We start from the raw sequence: 16,487 nt of genomic DNA on the forward strand, positions 1-16,487 counted from the left end.
GGCAAGAGAAAATAAACATCACCCGTCCAATTTCTGTCATTAAACTAAAATAGGGCAAGAAATGTGTTAAGGTTTATTTGATGATATGTTCTATAAATGTGTATTGCCTTGTTGTGCGGAAAATAATTTGACATGTTTTATAACGTAGATAAAAACAACGATTTGATCTTGCACCAACTAAGATTATATTTACGCTATTTCACAAAGGTCGATACATATAACGTTAGAAAAGGCGCACATTGTCCTTAACCTGAGATCATTTATTAAGCTCTAAAATTGAAATAATATTAAACAATATAAGAAGCGTGAAACGGTGAAGTTTTACTTATAAGAGACCAGCTTGTTGTTCTGCTTTATTATCTCAAAATATATGTGAAAGGTATGCGTTTAGTGCTTAAGTTTCATTTAATTGCTTTCAGTTCATAATTCCCACCAACGTTACGAGCTTTAATCATTGTTTAAAGATTAAGTGAAATAGTCAGATTGTTTACATGTTCAGTGCCTAAATATTTTTAGAACGAGACCATAAAATTGTTAGATACGCCAATTTTTGACAGCCTTTATCTATCTTTACTCTATAATAGGTATAGTAGGTATAGTTCAAACAATATATTTTATGTCAGCCATACGATGAAAGTTGATGTTATTGTTCATGATTGTTTTTAAAATTTGACTTTCTTATGACCTCATAAAATATTGATATGGTCACTTGATAATAGTATATGAGTACAAAATGCAAGTTTATCACATTTGCTTGCATGATTTGTTGTAACCTCTTTCAATAACTGCGGATACATTTTGCTTACAGCTTAAGTTTGTTCTGCCGTGTCTGTTCTGGCTGCTTTGATATATCAAGCTGCTTTCCAGTTATTAAGAATGTTACGTCGTTAGAGACTGTTCTGATACTTCTTTGATGATGTCTTTAATATATATATATGTATGTATGTATATATATATATATATATATATATATATATATATATATATATATATATATATATATATATATATATATATATATATATATATATATATATATATATATATATATATATATATATGTATATATATATATGTATATATATATGTATATATATATATGTATATATATATGTATATATATATATATATATATATATATATATATATATATATATATATATATATATATATATATATATATATATATATATATATATATATGCTTTCCTCTCAAAATATACAAAAATATTTAATTGATATAGCATAGATTACATTACAAAAAAAATATATTTTATAGCTTTTCAGATTCCGTGATGATACCAGAAGAACTACCAGGTCGTTATGTTTATCATAGTCTCAAAGCATATCATTACTATGTTTTAGGCTACTAATAGCATCAACGGTGCGGTGATGTAATGTATCAGATGTCGGGATCTTATCAAAATATACCTACTCTTTCTTTACGAAATACATTTATACAATAGTAACGTTGCCAAATGTTAACTGTTGGCAAATGTTTCTTAGCACCTGTCTCTAAGGTTTAGTGGACCTCTCACAATTTTTACTCGATAAAGACAATTAAGTTTCTAAACATAACTAAATATGGCACACGTAATACAATATATAAAATATTGAAATCTGACCATATTATAGTTATTAATAAGTAATACACTCTAAGTAGAATCTAGTTATTAATCTGCGGTTTCAGAAATATGTTACGTATACAATAATGTTATACATTTAATTTAATTGCTTATTAGTTTGTTTTATTTTATTTTATTTCCTTACGTGCTATTATAATTAAACAGTGTATGCTGGACTTTACCTTGTCCATACTTGAGTTCATTTATGCTTGACCTGATTGACTTTTTTTATTTAATTTGATGTAAACAACTAATACATAGCTAAATTATTCACTATATGTATGGACATAATATCAGGGGTTTTATTGATAGAAATGGTAAATATGTTTATTTAGGTTCGGGTTATGGGAGTTTTCTAATTGAATGGTAGAATTTACGTTTCTGATTTTGTAAATCGCAAGATCATTCTGGAAGGTTATTTTTTTTAGAAAGGTTATTTATGACCTGAGGTCAAGTAGAGAAACATATAATATAGTTACTGTGATGCCTTTGACATTCATTATTTAGCATCTAGCACTTTCATGTTATTGCATATGTTGTGAACAGTAGTTTTGGGCTGGACTCTATTGTGTTCTAAGTGTTGAATTCAAGTGATTATTTTCTCTGGCTAAACAAAAGAGTTCTGACAAAATTATTAGATAAAGACATTCACTGGAATTTATAGTACATTCAAAGCTGGGATTATATTTCTAAGATTCAACAAAAGACTGTTGACACATGCATACTTAATAGCTACCACATATACATCAACGACTTCACTTTTGGGAATTTTGTATGGACGTTTACTGAAGTTCTTTCAGGATTCTAAACTACTGGGATTTGTGTCTGCAACTCCTGGGTTATTTTGGCATTTAATTCGCAAATACCATAAGTTCTTTTTTTCAGCTTTTCACTTTGTATTCTAGGGAAGTAAATTATTTGTTAAATATTCCAAAACTTGCTGTTTTTACTATTTTCTATGTTTTATTTTAAAAGCATAGACTCGCTACCTTAAATAATGGTTGTATAATGATTTGGGCTAGAAACCCCAGATGATTCATGGCCGTTATGCTTTTGCTATTGTTGTCTTGTAATTTCTTTTTTGTTTCATAAGGAACGAAGTTACAAATAACGACTTTAATTGTGTCACCAGTTTGCATTATGATTTCGAAACTGGCGAACGTAGTTTTTTAAACATTTGAAGAAAATCACACGTAAAATGAACCAGACAGCATCAACGAATTACCAGTAACAGAGTTGTCTGTAAGCAGTAATAATTTTCATAAGTGAGCAACACCTCGATGTCCACAGACTGCTACGGCATTACAAAGCAGATGAAATATTCACTGTGAGTGTTTATAAAATGGGATCAAATAACCACGTGAGAGCCGTTATGTGTGCGCAATATATTCACTCATTTTAAATTAAGAATGAATGCAAATAATAAAAGGAATTTCACCACGAATAGGAAGCAGAAGACACCTGTGAAACAATATTCGCATTTGGTACGAAATGTATAGACAGAACGTCTCATAGCGGAAGCTAGACTAAACTAGCGGAGCCTAATACATGTTTGTGCAGGGACGTGTCTCTCAAATACACTGTCAGATGTGCTTGATGATAATTATCGCATGAAGATATGACAAATTTGCACTTAATTAAATATATATTTTTATAGATACCACATTGCAGCATGCTAGAGATGCAACATTGTTATTTCCTACAATCAACATCTGATATCTAGTCTTTCCTGAAAATGATACGACACTATGATCATCTATAATGCAAGATAGGCAGTGATAGGATTTTCTTTCACGATGACCATATATGTTTGAGGGACATGAGCTTTATGTAGAAGATGGTAGTCTTTCACAATGAAGCTGTGTACGAAATTTCATGACGTCCCAAGACTGCGACAAACAAAAGACACCGTTAAGCACCTTTGGTTCTTGAGAAGTAATACAAAATATCAAACATATTTGTGAAGGCACGCTTCAGTGTCATATACAACGAAATTTGCTTGATAAAAATTATTGCAACAATGTACGACATTTAATACGTATATTAAACAATTCACCTGCAGTACACAGGGTTCCTGTTTGGGTGTGTCCTAATCTACACTGACAAATGTCATTCGTGCAGTCTGCATATGGACTGAAACATCCATTACTTGCATCACATGGTGAACCAACAGCTGAAAATTCAAATAAACATTCCGTTATGTTGAAAACCAACTAACGTAGAACACATCAATATCAGAGGATGATTTTAAATATAAGTTGGCTAGTAAAAAAGAGTGACCTTATACACCGTTACAACGTTATGAGATGTGTTCGAGTTCAAACATATTAGCCTACTCAAGTGCAAAAGTTATTAAAGTTAAAGAAATTAATATTTGACCATTTGTAGAATGTCAAGTACTAAGTGATTGTCCCTGTAACTTTCCCTTTTTTCTTATATTTTTCACCATTATAAACATTTACTCAGCTGATTTATCGGCCTACGTCTGCATAAAACATTGAATAATTATGTAGAGCTATTGTTATATCAAATGTGTTCAATGCAATATGTAGCCTAGGTTTTAGCACCAGAAGCACTGACATATATCATCTGCGATAGTTGCTTTGTATATCTACATTTTAAAACCCGACTTAATTTTGTGGTACCTAGTATAAAATAATCCAGGATGAAAGTAATGATCTACTTGTTTGCATGTTCGTTTTCGGTCGATTTTCATATGAGCCTGGAAGAACAAGTCTAAAATACAGCCCATATTGAATACTTCATAAATTATTACATTTTCTTGGATAAAATGATTGTATTAAGAAAAAATATCATCTGATGGATACAAATCCACATTAAACTTACGACTATAAGTTAAGGTAACTGCATTGTGCTGTCCGTCTAACATATGCATTTATTAAAATGGTTGATCAAAAGTTAGGTTTGGAACCATATTGAATATTAAAGCGATAAACCATATTGTATATTAGAGCGGTAACATTTTCTTTAATGATCAGCTTGAACTGGTAACGAATATGTTTCAAAATCGAAATCTTGGTCATATCAGAGGAAAAATTAGTCAAGCTCTATTTTTGTAGCAGTATGTTTGGAAACGGTTTGAGTATGCAAATCTCATTGATAAGACCAATTTAATGGTAAGTCTCTTAGTGATATTGAAAGGGTTCTGAACAATATTACGTTGATACATTATTGTGAGTATGTATTGGGATTCTTAACGTATCTTAAAAATGACAATTGTTGTCGGAATAATGGTCACGCTCAATACTAAATCAGCATCATTTATGCACACTTTAATTTTATTCAATGCTAGAATGACTTATATACAATGATGGTCAAAGTATGTTAAACTGAGAAGATGTTATTTAATGTCCTTTTCTTCTTTTGAAAAATTCAACCAGTATGTAGCGGGAAATCGGAATAATTTGCATAACCTTGAACTACAGTATTTCTATAATGTTTTTGTTGTTAAAATCTGGTTAGATTGTGCTTATTAATCTACATCAAAAAGTATTTGAAACTTTTCACATGTTTAGGAACTGTGGCCAGTTTTGCCAGGTAATTATTAGTATTTGTTCAGACTTAAAAAACAATCTTCTTGCAAGAATTGATTCTGTCAATTTGGCCTAATTAATTAAATATTTGCTTATATGTTCAATACTATTGGCCACGTAGATGGCAAAGCAGAATCATTTGAACACATCTAAAAAGGTTTGATGCTACAATAATTGTGTCTAATTGGTTGAAAACCTGTTTTCGGAGAAGTGTTGCTTAAATGATGAGCTATTTATAGAAATAGAGAGAAAATTTGATGGCGGATCCATATCACTTGTAAGTCTATACATTCCGTCAGTGTTGTATGCTAGACCGGTGTCAACTGTATACGTATGTAAAGGTCTTTATACCAGGAGACTTTACTTTCAATTTCATGTAATTTGCGACTCAGCACTTGTATAGACGTTATTCTTAAAATGTTTTATAGTTTAGTAACAGAAGCTATCATATATGATGGAGGTTCAGCATCATGATTCACATTTTGAGATTTAATTAGCTTCAGATGATCCACGAAGTTTGATTGCAAAAGGTTCAGTGGTCTTTGAACAATTGACGTAGCAGTTACTAAGTAATCAATTCTCAGATAGAAATCATTTTAGAACATCGGTCGGCATTGTGCGAACTTTGACCTAATTATGCTGAGAATCTATACAAGAAGTCATTTGAGTTCTTTCGGTTAGCTATGGTAACCATATTTGATGTCATATCGACACAATTTTTACTTCATTAAAACAACTTTAATTAACCTAATTTGCATTGAATTTTCTTCGTTATCAGAGCTCTAAGCTACGAACAGAAGTCATTTAAGTATTGACCCATTTATAACAACGATGGCCATAGTCAATAGTTGATAAACACACATGTGCACAAAAATGAAGGTGAATCATGAGTTCACTGATGGTTTCCTTTTAACGTTCTTAAATTAAAATGGTTTGACATTAATATGTGCTAAAGCGCAGTAGATGTGATGCATACAGCTAAGTTTTCAGCAGTCTAATATTAATCTTTTTGAGTCATATATGAACAGTAATAATTTACCTGCTGCACAGTTTGTTCCAGTTAAGGTGTATCCTGACCTACACTGACAAATTCCATTAGTGCATTCTGCATAAGGGTTAGAACAAGGATTGCTTGAATTACAACCAACAGCTGAAAATAAAAATTAAATTTGCCTTCATATGTTGAGGAGAACTCAAAATTGAACGAAGTAATAAATGGTTAGATAAGGATGATTCTGAATCCGTCCCACATGCTTGTAAATTTCATATATGCCTGCAATTGATTGTCATCTATATAAACCCTTTTGTTTGAAAATCTTTATGTTTGCTTCTTTAATGTATATTTCTGAGTGAGCCATTTTTTCAATTTACTGCATATGTTTTCCTTTAATTTGTTCCAACGATCGAATGAAATGCGTTAACGTTTAGAGCAAATATTCATAGTTTGACATGTATTGAAATTGTTATTGTATTTTTAAATGAGTTTAGCTATATCTTCTTCGAAGAAACAAATACTCTTCTTACAAGTTAGACAGCAAAGTAGCAAAGTCTGTATTTAAAGATAATGCTTTTGTACATTCTAATTTAGATCCGGCAAAACTATGGTCAAACATAGTTGTTATAAAAAGCAAGATAATATCAACGTCACCCCTCCTAGCTCTGTCATTAAAACTAAAAAATGCTATTAAGTGGTTAAAGTTTATTTGATGCTATGTTCTGTAAATTTGTGTAATCTTGTTGTGCAGACGATATCTTGTCATGTTATAGTCATTAGTATGATTCACTGATATTGATTGGAAATAAGAGACTGCGTGGGCTGAAAATTGATTCGATTACCATGATGCTTGCCAATTGTTCAGCCAAAAAAAAGCATTAAAGCTCAAATACTGGTAATGTGTTAGATTGTTAGCAAATTTAACATAACAAATCTAACAATTACAAATCCGTTTTCATTAGTAATTAATATAATAAAGCATTAGCATATTAGTGATAAGACTCAAGTATGCAATATTTCCAAATCATGATGCCATCTATATTTTGATTAGTAAAGCATGTGTAATTAATATGTTTCGAAAACAAGAATAAATATCGTTCTCAAAACATACAATTAGGGTTGTTGATTGTGAAATGTATATGGTGAATTACAATATTTAGTTTTGATAACTTGTATGAAGCAAAGAATAATTGGATGAAATGGGCTCCAAATTGTTATTGTAGAGACATTTACCATATGAAAGTATTAATAACTTTAGTAGATTTAACAAACCAAATCGCAAACAATAATAATTTAGTAAATGTATTCATCATGCATCAATATCAAACAATCAGTAGAAAGCATACTTTTACATTAACATCTCTGACGAACTTTACAACTATTAAGTTAAAATCAATACATTTAAAGTATGTGTGATCGTTTTGACAAATTTAAAATTGTTTGCGTGCATAATTATGAAAAAGAGCCATGTTATCATCATGATGCTAGACAAAATGTAACAAAATTCATTGTCTATGAAAGATGATGAAACAATGCATGGTGTTTTAAAAATCAATCCAAAAGTAGAAATACGTCTAAATGAGTGTTGTGAAATATTTAGAAATACCACAGACCAGTTTAGGAATAAGATTAATGTATATAAAAGCAACCGGTACTTATGTTAGCATGTTTAAAGAAACGCAGATACAAATATGAAATCTCAATTTACAATTGTATCTTCAGTTTGCAAAGATGAAGAATGTATATAAAGACAACACATATCTCCAATTCAGTAATAAACTACATTAAATAGAAACGTAACTAAAAAGAAAACCAGTGACTCATGGAATTGTATAAATCCCTTCGTTAATTAAATATATGTACTCGGATTTCTTTGTGTGTGTGTGTGTACAGCGATACCGGATAACGAATTTTGTATATTGTACAATATTTCGATACAGTGGGTTCAGTCCATCCTGTGCCACACTTGCGAAGTGCTTTCGATGGGAAAAACTGAATACTTCCACCGCACTGATGATATGGGTTAGCATCGTCTGTGCATAAATGTCACAACGTATGTCTAAATCTTTACATTACTGATATTTTGGTTAGTGAGCTGTCTACTTAAGGACTTCTACATCTTCAGATGTATATGTATGTGAGTTATTTAGTAATTTCTTATGTATATTATACGTTATATCTCTTGTACTTTCAAGTTTATTTTGACATATTTCCTATGTAGCTTCGTCTTACGTAATATAATGCAAATATTTTATATTCTTGTTTGTGACTTACCAAGAGATTTATATTAGAAAGTTGCATTTGTACGAAACATTTAGTACCATATAATTCTTATCGGACACAGGGATTTTCACTTCTGAATCTGTTTATTGCTACGTAATGTAATGCCGATAATGTAGTTTGAATAGCTTCATATATATAACGTCATTACCTGTTATCGTATATGCCCGTGGCATGCATAATACACGGTGTTCAATGTATTTTCAGATGATCCGAGCAGCCGTATAAATGGGTGAACAGAGGTGCTGCTAGATTAGCAGGTGATCTGGAGTTGCTGACCGGATTGATGGGCGCTGATATATTGAATGGCCATATAATTGAATGTTGGTAGGTGACTACCTGAAATGCTAACTGCTTGATTAACCAGTGTGACTGATAGTGAATTGTACTAATGACTGAGTGTCTTTGTTGTTACTCCATGCATGTACTATTTTACCCGTGGGCTAATTTTGGGGTTTATTACGCCCAGTGTATTGGGACTGTGCAGATATTGTGAATGATATATGTACCTTTTGTTTTCACCATTTTCCTTCTTGAGTAATGTACATATTTTAATATTTGAGTGAATAACGTTTACTATATGAGTAAAGTAATGTGAATCATTCACGTTTGTCCATGTACTGTGTCAGGACCATTATTTGTATTTGCACTTGTTGCATTATTAGGTTCGTGCGGATTGTATTAATTTGTCCACTATTTTGATCGTATAGACGCACGTATTAATCAAAATTCTTTTCTCATTCAAAACATTTATTTGTATCACCATGAAAAGTGTTATATTATAAATCCTAAATCAAAACCGGATAATTTTTTACACTTAAATCTAATGAATACTTTTTAATATGGAATGTTGATGTAAAGTGATTGCTGTAATTATATGTTCTGAAAAAAAACTATTTAAATATCAGAAAGCAACACTTAAACGTACAATAATAACATATAGGCAATTTTGTTCTAGTAATTATGAAGAGTATCACATTAACAAAACCTACCTAAAGAGGTTGGATTGCCTCACCATATATTGCTAAAGCTATTAACATGGTAGAAGCCATTGTTTACGTTTTGATTTCCGTAATTATTGTTACGAAAGTAGGAAATAAATTAAGTCACTTTCACGGAATTGTATAAACCCTTTTATTTAGTAAATACATGTAATCGTAAGTCATTTGCACGGAATTGTATAAACCATTTTATATATTAAATACATGTAATTTTGTATACAACGACACCCGAGGGTGCTTTCTGTATATTGTACAAACAATTCGAAATAGTGTGTTCGGCTCATCCTATAGCACAAGTGCAAAGTGCTTTCGATGGGACGAACGAATAGCTCCAGCGTATTTTGCTGCTTCGTCTGTGTATAAATACCTCACTGTAAGTCAAAATCTTTACATTACGGAACGTCTTGTCATTGAGCGGTCTACTTTAAGAACATGCACATCTTCAGCTATAGAGCTATGTGAGTTATATTGATTCATTATGTATAAGTTGTGCATATTGTACTATTACGTTTAGTTTTGTATATTTTCTATGTAGCTTCGGCTTACATAGTATCGTGCAAATAGTTTCTATTCTTGTTCGTGATGTAGCGAGATATGTATACTAGCAATAGATAAAGTTGCTTTTTAAGAAACGTTTAATACCGAAAGATTCTTTTGGGGCACGGTTAGGTTCACTTCTGAATATGTGTATTGTTTTGCAATTATTGTGCCGATAATGTAATATGTTTAGCTTACCGTATATAATGTCATTACGTTTTTATCTTATTTGCCCGTGTCATGCATAGTACACGGTCATATATGTATTTTCAAATGACCAGAGTGACCGGAGTCGTTGCTGTATAGCTGATTTGAGTGATAAGAGTGATCAGAGCTAATAGAGTGATCGGAATCGACGTGGTATCGCATGCAGAGCTAACCATATAAGTTGACCATATCAGCTGTGAAGCAGAACGATAGCAGTCGCATAGCTGAATAAAAAGTGTTGCTGGTCGAGTAACAGCTGATCGGGCATTGCTGACCGAGATTGGTGATCGCTGATTGCTTGATTGACCAACCTGGAATGCTGACTGCTTGATTGACCAGTGTGACTGGTAGCCAAGTGTACTGGTGGCGGAATGTGAGACTCCATACATGTAATCTTTTAGCCGTGGGCTGATCTTTGGGGAGTTAAATAAGACAGTTTTACTATTTGAGTAAAACACGTCATTCTTTCTTTGTGAAATCACTGTTCATCATGTCCTTGTAGTGTGTACGGTCATTTATTTGTATTTTCATTATATAGTTCGTGCGAATTATGTTAATCGATCTAATATTTGGACATTATATGCACGTAGTGATCATAATTATTTTCCCATTCAAGTCATTCGTCATTAAACATTGTATTTCTGTCACCATGAAAAGTGTTCTGTCGTAAATCCGAAATTGCACCAGTTATCTTGTTACAAAATGGTGTCAGAAATACGATCATTTCGGATTCAACGGATCATTGACATTATTGTTTCATTATTCCTGTATGAACGTGTGTGTGTTTCAGACGCTGTTGACAAGACAATGAGGTTAAGTAGACACATAACATTACTTTAGTTTCCGTTCCTATTTCACGTTTTCGTTCCCTTTCGAGAAGGTTCATTGAAATTATAGTAATTACGCATTTTCTGCATAAAACTGCACTTTAAGTTGGTCATATCAGATTGAAAATGTCATTAATGAAAGAACTTGAAGAACTGGGGAAACATATTGACTACGAGGAGGAATCTCTTAGAAATTGTGTTCGTGAAGAACAGGCTAGGAAAGGGGTGAAATGTTAAAGTAGAGGGAAATAGAAAGGGAGTAATTAGAGATACGAAAGGAAGACGAAGAAAGAAAAAGGGCTTTTGAAAAGGAGAAGATAGAATTAGAAAAGCAGGTCGATAAGGAATGGATAGAATGGGAAAGGGCAGAAGAGGGAGAAGATATAATCAGAGACGGCGATGATGGAGTCGGAAAAGCAAGCAGCGAGGGAGAAATATAACTGCTTAAAGAAGCAAAGGATATAAAGTTAGAAAGGGAAAAACAAGTGAGGTATGAAGCTTTTGAAATAGGCAGAGTGAGTATCCAAGAAATTCTGAGCTATTGGAAACTAAACTGGAGGATGAACATGATTCTAAACTGAGCGGTCCAAAATTGCCCCCGTTTGATGACGACAAAGATAACATGGTTAGTTATCTAAACAGGTTCGAAAGGTACGCCACTGTACAAAAATAAAAAAACAAGCAATTGGTAGCTTCATCTTAGCGCGTTGTCGAAGGGTAAAGCATTAGACATTAATTCGCGTTTAGCTGCGGCCGATTCGGTGAATTACCTCTCGTTGAAGGACGCACTTTTGAAGAAATACGAGCTAATCGAGAAATGGTTTTGCAAGATGTTTAAGCATAGCAAAACGGAGAGAGGCGAATTCACCCAGTTCATTAGTAGGACGTGCAATTACTTGCAGCGATGGGTGGAATGTGGTAAAATCGTTAAGACATTGGAGGGTCCTATCGAGTTCTTGCTTCGGACCAAATATTTATATCTTGTGGCAAGGGTTTATATTTGTTCGTGAGGGAAAGGTCCTTCGCAAATATGTATATATATGACATGGCCACACAGGCAGATTTATTCGCTGTAGTTCGGACTGGTTCTCATAATGTCCTCTCGCGAGATAGCAAAAACTGGGAATCAAGTCAAGGACCGAAAACCCAGAGAACCTGAAAAGCCTGGTAGGGATAAAAAGGGAAAGCAGAAGGACAAGCAACGTTTCACTTGCAGTGAGTGGGGACATATCTCCCCCAATAATCTTAAGCGGAAGGGACCAGTCCAGAGAGTCGAGGTGGCCATGTAAGGTAGACGGTCTGTAGATGGAAAACGTTATGTTTCTCAGCAAACTAAGCGAGAAGCAGTACACGAACCAGCAGTTCGTGCAGAGATCGGTCGCGATGCGATCCAATCGATTGGCACGAGTAGTTACCCCGAGTGAAAGGAACCGACAGCAAATATCACTGTCAACGGACTAGACGTGACCGTTTTATGAGACACAGGTTGCACTAGTTTACTGGTGAAACGGAGCCTCGTCCGCGATGACCAACTGCATGGGTGTAAATCGACTTGTATTCTACTGAAGCAAACAATCGACCACGTTCCTGTCGTAAGGATAGATATCGAAACACGTTTCTTTACATGGACCGTGGAAGCGTTGTGCATTGCCAACGCGATCTATGAACTTACGATTGGTAATGTGCAGGGATCTAGACTCCCAACCCGACTTCCGATGCCCAATCACTGAAGCAGCGCAAACCAGATATCAGGTAAAGGAGGATAACAAACCGCTACGTAAATTAAAAGTACCGGCATCCCTTACCGATATATCGCGCGAATAATTTTTGAAAGAACAAGAACGTGCAATGACGGAGAAAGAATTAGCGGGTACCGTGAGCAAGTGTAAGAACGGGCGGTCCTCTAAATTTCTACTTCGAAAAGGTTTAATGTACAGGGAATAATCTAGATTAGATCGGACTCTCTTGCAACTAATGGTTCTCCAGAAATTTAGATCGCATGCACTCAAGGTCGCGCACGAGTCGATCATGGCTGTTATTTTAATTATGAAGAAAACAACAGGTAGGGTATTAAGATAATTATATAGGTATGGTGTCAATAGCCATGTAACTCGTTTTGTCAATCTTGTAATATTAGCCAGAAGACGGTCTCTAAGGGAAGGGTAAATAGAGTACCGTTGGGTTCAGATGCCCATGATAGATACTCGGTCTAATACAGTGGCCGTTGCCATTGTAGGACCTATATTTCCACATCCAGACCGGGAAAACCGATACATCTTAACGCTTGTAGATTACACCACTAGGTATCCTGAAGCCATAGCTTTGCCATCGATCGAAACCGAACGTGTAGCCGAAGCGCTCATATACATGTTCAGCAGGGTACGAGTGCGCGAAGATGTTCTTACTGGTTGTAGAGCGCAAGTCTCATGGCAGAACTTAGTAGGTCATTTTCCCTTAAACATCTGCGCACAACACCCTACCACGCTATGTGGAATGGGTTGGTATATAAATTAAACGGGATGGGGAAGCAAATGTTGCACAGGATTTGTACTGGAAGACCTAACGATTGGGATAGGAACCTGAACGCAATTCTTCTCGTGTATCGTGTTGCTCTTCACGAAAAATTAGGCTTCCCGCCGTTTGAACTATAGTACGGTAGAACAGTTCATGGTCAAATGCGTATTCTACGCGAACTGTGGTCAGACGAGGTCGCGAACGAAGAAAATAAGACAATTTACCAGTACCTGGTAGATTTGTGAGAAAGGTTAGAGAGTACATGTCCAATGTCGCAAGACGAACGCGAGATCTAGTCGTAAGTACGCGACGTCCTACAACTGAGGACCGCGGAGATAGAAGTTTGATGTAAGCGGTCAAGTGTTGCTACTTCTCTTTACGAATAAAAACAAGCTGCTAGTCCAATGGAAAGGGCCAAACATAGGTAAACAGGTGAAATGCAAAATAGAATACATCATCAACGTGGAAGGTAAGTTCAAGATATTTCAATCCAATAGGCTGAAACTCTACGTAGAAAGAACTAGTCAAAAAATTCATAAAGGGGTAATGAATGTAGTATGATAGAGGATAGGTCGTGTGACGAATCGGAATTCGTCTCCAGTACAGAAATGCCCATTTAATATCCCATTGACGTAGGGAAAGAAGGTATAGAACATATCGATTTATTCCCGGATTTACCCGCGGTTCAGCATACGCAGATCTTGAAGGTTTTGTCCAAATACCCAGGCGTGTTTACAAACAAACCAGGCCGTACTGGATTGATTCAAAACGAGATCAAGTTGAATACCTCAGAGCATATCAGGATTAAAGGATATAAAAATACCCTTTAATGCGCGGGAGACAATCAAAGAAGGAGGAGGGAAAATTATAACCCAGGAAGTGATCGAACCGTCCAATTCCCTGTACTCGGTCCCCGTTGTGTTATTCAGAAAGAAAGACGGGACAAACCCGTTTTGCATTGAATTTCGGCAACTGAACAAAATCACCGTGTTCGACGCAGAACCAATGCTAGACATATAAAGTTTATTTTCAAAGTTGGCAGATCACATTTAAATTTCCTAGTTAGAACATACCACGGGATATTGGAAGATAAAAATCGCTTATATTGTTCGCGAATTAACGGCATTCGCGACTCCCAAAGGTCTGTATCAATTAAAAGTCATGCCTTTCGGTTAGGAAAACGCCGTAGCGAGGTGCGTTCGTCTCATGCCCAAACTGTTAAACGGTATGGAAAACGTCGACAGTTTTGTAGATGATATCTTTGTATGCATATACCTGTGATGAACATGTTAACGTATTAAGCATCCATTCGATATACTTCACACTGCCATTCGTACAGCTAGGCCCACCAAATGTAGTATAGGGTATGTTCACCTAGATTGTTTGGGACATCTTGTAAGTGGACTAGGCCAGTTGAAACCTAACCCATGCAAAATAGAAGCAATCAGAGATGCACCTAGACCAGAAACTAAGAAACACGTAAGATCAATAAAGTTCCCTGGTGGGGTGTGCCAGGAAAAATCGTTTGACGCTTTTAAACAGAAACGAGTAAGTGTACGAATCTTAAAGTTGTCACAATCGAGCGTAACTTTTGTGTTGAGGACTGATGCGTCCGATAGGGATTGGGGGGGGGGGTTGTTGCTACAAGAGCACGCGGGTATAAAATCGCCCATTGTTTATGCACGTAGGAAATCGCTCTCTACTGAGCAAACCTACTCCGTGATTGAGAAGGGGTGACTAACCTTAGTTTGGAGATAGGAAAAGTATATACATACCTTTTCGGAAGGGAGTTTAGCTTACAAACGGACTATCAGACGCTCTTATTATAAGTATACTATTGATGCGTTGGACGTTGTCTTTGTAACCGTATACTTTTCTAATAATGATCTGTTAGGTAGGGTGAAATTAGCAGATCATTTGATTTCATTATACAAAATTGAATGTTTTAATAATTGTTTATGTTCACATTCAGTGATTTTTTCTAAATGTGTTACCGCTTATTTCAAATTGGAGGTATTGCCAAGGAACTGTATAAGGGGTTCGTCCCACGCCACAACGTAGGTCAAAATATTTACATTACGGAACGTCTTGCCAGTGATCGATCTACCTTATGGACTTGCACATCTTCACCTGTAGAGGTATTTGAGTCATTCATTACTTGTGTATAAGTTATAACTATTGTACTGCCACGTTTAGTTTTGTATATTATTTATATAGGTTCGTCTTATGTAGTATCATGCAAATATTGTATAGTCTTGTTATTGAGAGAGCAAGTGATTTATATTAGCAATATTTATAAAGTTGCATTTTTAGGAAACGTTTAGTACCGTATGATTATTGTCGGGCACGGTTAGGTTCACTTCTGAACCTGTGCATTTTTTTTGTACTTATTGTCCTGATAATGTAATCTATGTATCGAACCGCATTTAACGTCATTACGTTTTATCGTATATGCGCGTGTCATACATAATGCACTGTGTTAGATGAATTTTCAGTTGAACAAAAGTGTTCGGATTTGTTGCTGTATAGCGGATTGGAGTGATCAGGCTGATCAGAGTTATCGGAGTGATTGTAGTCGACTTGGTACCAGCTGCAGAGCTAGCCATAGAAGTTGACCATAGCGGCTGTGAAGCTGAACCATAGCAGTCGCATTGCTGAGTAAACATTGTTGCTGGTCGAGGAGCAGGTGTTCGGACGTTGCTGACCGAGATTGGTGAGGGCTGATTGCTTGATTGACCAACCTGGAATACTCACTGCTTGAGTGACTGCTAGCCAAGTGTGCTGGTGACATAGTGTGTAACTCCTACATGTATTACTTTAGCTGTGGGCTAATCTTTGGGGTTTGTAATACCCAATGTATTTTGGGGACTGTAAAGATATTTTGTACATATATCCCTTTGTTTTCATCATTTTCACTATATATAATAAATATAAATTAACCAGTATCC

General features: G+C 34.9%; 1 protein-coding gene across 1 annotated transcript in view; it reads right to left on the reverse strand.

Annotated features, from left to right (window-relative positions):
- The window catches only part of LOC149786786 (brevican core protein-like), a 121,151-nt gene that overhangs the window by 578 nt on the left and 104,086 nt on the right, over positions 1 to 16,487 (reverse strand). The window contains exons 6-7 of the mRNA XM_089975979.1: positions 6,219 to 6,329; positions 3,682 to 3,798 (exon numbers count right to left, since the gene is read on the reverse strand). Coding sequence (XP_089832105.1) covers positions 3,682 to 3,798; positions 6,219 to 6,329 — 228 coding nt within the window. The remainder of the gene's footprint in view (positions 1 to 3,681; positions 3,799 to 6,218; positions 6,330 to 16,487) is intronic.

The sequence above is a fragment of the Sinohyriopsis cumingii genome, chromosome 12 (assembly GCF_028554795.1).
Source record: "Sinohyriopsis cumingii isolate HCF-2022 chromosome 12, ASM2855479v2, whole genome shotgun sequence".
NCBI lineage: Eukaryota > Metazoa > Mollusca > Bivalvia > Unionida > Unionidae > Sinohyriopsis > Sinohyriopsis cumingii.